The 4,163-nt window shown below is 37.8% G+C and overlaps 1 protein-coding gene across 1 annotated transcript; it reads left to right on the top strand.

Annotated features, from left to right (window-relative positions):
* The first annotated feature begins 243 nt into the window (after positions 1 to 243).
* LOC124926475 (anthocyanidin 3-O-glucosyltransferase 2-like) lies at positions 244 to 1,698 on the top strand. The gene has a single exon (XM_047466745.1). The coding sequence runs from the start codon at positions 244 to 246 to the stop codon at positions 1,690 to 1,692; it is 1,449 nt and encodes a 482-aa protein (XP_047322701.1). The 3' UTR covers positions 1,693 to 1,698.
* The last annotated feature ends 2,465 nt before the right edge of the window (positions 1,699 to 4,163 follow it).

Genomic DNA, 4,163 nt, shown 5'->3' on the forward strand with positions numbered 1-4,163 from the left:
AGTATCGAATTAATTATCTTTTACTTTTTACTTTTTACTTTTTCTTTTATCCCATTAACATTCATGTTATGTTTAATATGGAAAAAAATCTATCAAATAATGTGTTTATATACCACCAAAGTCACTAAGGGTTTATAATCATCAAAGGTTTTTGTTTTGTTAAGCAAGAAAAAACTAAGTTTATAAATAATATTCGTTTGTTTCAATTGTATAACTTCAAAGAAGAAGGAGGATCGAAGAAGAATGGAGTTAGTACTAATTCCATTTCCAGCCACAGGCCATTTGGTATCATTACTGGAGATGGCAAAGCTATTAGTCGACAGAGATACTCGACTTACTGCAAATGTCATCGTCTTCAACATGCCCGATGTCCCTCCCATCGACATCACTTCCATCAAACAATCCATCTCCACCGATCGATTACACCTCATCGAAATCCCCACGAACAAAGGCGATTCAAAGACCCCCACCACATCCTTAACCAATTTTGTCCGAGCTCAGATACCCTTCGTCAAAGACGCCATCGCAACGCACATTACAGGACGCTCTGGATCAGGCCGACTAATCGCATTTCTTTTTGACATGTTCTGTGCTAGCATGATAGATGTCGCCGAACAGGATTACGGCGTTCCTGGCTATATGTTCTTTCCATCTAATGCATCTCTACTTGGACTCTTTAACCATCTACTCACATTAAGCGATAATGGACAGGACATCACCGATTTCGATGGGTCCGACGCCGAATTGGCTGTGCCGGCCTACCCGATTCCATTTCCGGCTAAGGTGCTTCCATGGATAGCATTGGATAAGAATGATGGGTCAGTTGCGTGGTTAGATGTCGTTAGGAATTTGAGAAAGGCAAAGGGGATTGTAGTGAACACGTTCTACGATGTGGAACCGGAAGCAATTGAAGCTATATTGAATGATGAAGGATCCCCACCAATTTACCCAGTTGGTCCGATTCTCAATCTAAGCAAGAGTGTTGGAGATAAACGCGATGATATTGTGCAGTGGTTAGACCAGCAGCCTCCGTCGTCTGTAATATTCCTCTGTTTCGGGAGCATGGGAAGCTTCGAAGATGCCCAGGTGAAACAGATGGCCATAGCCATAGAACGCAGCGGCCATCGATTCCTTTGGTCAGTTAGGCGTCCGCCAACGTCGAGCGGCGGAAAGCCTTGGTTAACCAGTGAATACAATGAGTTGGAGTTGGAAAAGGTTATGCCGGAAGGATTCTTTACCCGGACGGCCGAGATTGGGAAGGTGATCGGTTGGGCTCCTCAGGTGGACGTGCTGGGGCATAAGGCGGTGGGGGGTTTTGTGACGCATTGTGGGTGGAATTCAACAATGGAGAGTTTGTGGTTTGGAGTGCCGACGGCGTCTTGGCCATTGTATGCGGAACAGCAAGCGAATGCGTTTAGGATGATTAAAGTGTTGGACTTGGCGGTGGAGATTAAGATGGATTATAGGAATAATTTTAGTAGGAGTGGAGAGGAGATTGTGGTGGAGGCTGGGATTATTGAAAACGCGTTAAGGCGGTTGATGGATGAAAATAGCGGGGAGAATCAAGATAGGCGGACGAGGGTTAAGGAGATGAGTGAGAAGAGCAGGAAGGCAGTCCAGGAGGGCGGTTCATCGTATTTGTCTTTGGGACGGTTTATTGATGATATTACCAACATTCCCAATCTACTTTAATTCCTTGTTATAGAGTCGATCTTGGTTTTATTGTGGTTTTTATTTTTAATTTTAAAAAATACCATTCCATCTAAACTTAATGCATTTGAATTATTTTGTCTCTTTTTTAATTAAGTCATTCTAGTAAATTTTATTATGATTTTCTTTTAAAATTAATCAATTATTTTATAATAATCTTTGTCTATAATATATATATATATATATATATATATATATATATATATATAATATATATAATTAATTATTAAGTGTTAATATTTTTTTATTTTAAAATGCTTTATCTATATTAAAAATGAAAGAATGGTCTAAGCAAACAATATCAAAAACATGACAGGAAAAAAACATATTTAGCAAGTTATCGAGCTTGTAGGATTTGGATTAAGAAATAAGTTCAAATATAGTACTTATAATCCATCAAATGTTAGAAAAAGTGCTACTCTTCTTGTAATTTCAACCTTGAGTTTTAGCTTTTTGAAAATAATTATAAATAATTAACGTGGGGTTAATTTTAAATAATTCAAAAATTTGCCGTTATCAAATTACAATTTGATTTTTTAGAAAATCCATTGTTTAAATTAATTAAAAATAATTAATTTAAAAGATTATTTATTTAATACAAAGTCGCCAATTAACTTTTTTTTAAATCAATAAAAATGACATACGTATACAAACGTATTGACCAAAGTTTTTTTAGTTCGAAGTTTGGTGATACTCGAGAAATGGCTTTTGTGTTTCATCTTCTGTACCCGTTTTTAAAACGGTCTCTACTTATAAATTTGACTTTTCAAAATCGGTTGTGTAACGTTTTATTTTTACCGATTATTCTTTCAGTCCTAAGCATACAAGGTTTGTGTGTTATTTAAAGAATTGTAAAAACAATTATTTAAATGTTAATCCATGTTGTTGATGATAACTTAGGGAAGAAAGTACTTGAAGAACATCAGTCATTTAAAGGAATTAGGGTTTAAACATAAATCTCAAACGAGCATATATCAAAATATTATTTTTTTGGAAATATCCCATAAGTATTTTGAAATCATTTTTTAATTTTTTGAGATTTTTAGAAAATGGTTTGAGGTTCCAAAATTATAAAATAATTTTAGATTTTGAAATTGAGAACTAAACATACTTTAAGACCATTTTCCTAGGCCTGTGGTTCGTTTTCATCGGTCGGTGTACGAGACCCTCAGTCGGACCTATCAGTCCAAGCTAAGAAGCCCCGGTCGAGGTGTTAAGGACTCTCGGTCCTTGACTTGGATAATCCGTCGGGTATAAAAACCATCGGTCGTGGGTTAGCGTTGGGCTAACATTATCGTGCATGGGTTTGGGAATTCTCGATTGAGGTCGAGATTCCATAGTCTTAGGTTGACCTCTCGATCGGATCTCTTAGTCCTGGGTGGAGGCCATCGGTCCTAGGATATCGGTCGGATATCTCGGTCCTAGCTGAAGAACATCGGTCGGACCACTTAGTTCTCGATGAAGAACATCGGTCGGACCTATCAGTCATCAAGCACATCAAAGTTACAGGATTTGTAATTTTGATGTAGGCTTGGATTCTTCGATTCAAAGGCCTGAGTAGCTTCACAAAGCTCCAAGGAACATTTAGAACATCACCATAAGGTATCAATCGACTTGAGTGATGATCAATTTGTTCAAAACAGTTTGTAACCAAAAATCGGACTTTTGGTTTTAAAACTGTTTTGAAGTGTAAGGAGTTAACCAATAGTTTCCTTATTTAATTGATACAAAAATAAGAACACTATTTGTCCATTTGGACCAAATCAAGAACTCAAATAATATAAACATACTTAAACACACTATGTTACTCAAGCAAAATAAACCTTAGAAAGATAAAGGAAATCTCTAGAGAATTTTAAGGAAGCGCAATCGGCACAGATGGCACAACACGGTACGATCGACATGGCGGCACGATAGGGACATAAACGGAACGATCGACAAAGGCAACATAATATTTTCTTGAGTTAGAAGTTATAAAATCGGCACCGAAATCAGCATCGATCAATGAAAGCACGATCGGCACATGCGACACGACACGATCGGCACAGACAACACATTAGGCACAAGCGGCACTGCCCGATCCGATCTGCATGGACGGCATGATACTGTCTAGCGTAGTTCTGTTGTGTAGTTGAATTTGTTTATTATTTTTTGTTTTTTTGCTTCTTTTTGGGGATCTGTTGGTTGCTGTTTACTGTGTAGTTTACTCTTCAATCAGGCTGGTCTGGGTTGGATGGTTTTTGCTGACTCCTTTGTTGTAATCTACTGCTGTAGATTACTGTTGTTGATTTCTGATGCAAGTCTGTATTGTTGTTGGTTGCTAAGGTATTTGGTTGTTTGCTACGCAAGATGAGCCACGATGAGCCTACGTTCGACCAGCCTCCTCAACCGACCTAAAAGCACAAGGAAAAATAAAAGGAGTCAGGAGAAATAGGATGAAAGGGCTATCACTT

The sequence above is a fragment of the Impatiens glandulifera genome, chromosome 1, assembly GCF_907164915.1.
Source record: "Impatiens glandulifera chromosome 1, dImpGla2.1, whole genome shotgun sequence".
Classification (NCBI taxonomy): domain Eukaryota; kingdom Viridiplantae; phylum Streptophyta; class Magnoliopsida; order Ericales; family Balsaminaceae; genus Impatiens; species Impatiens glandulifera.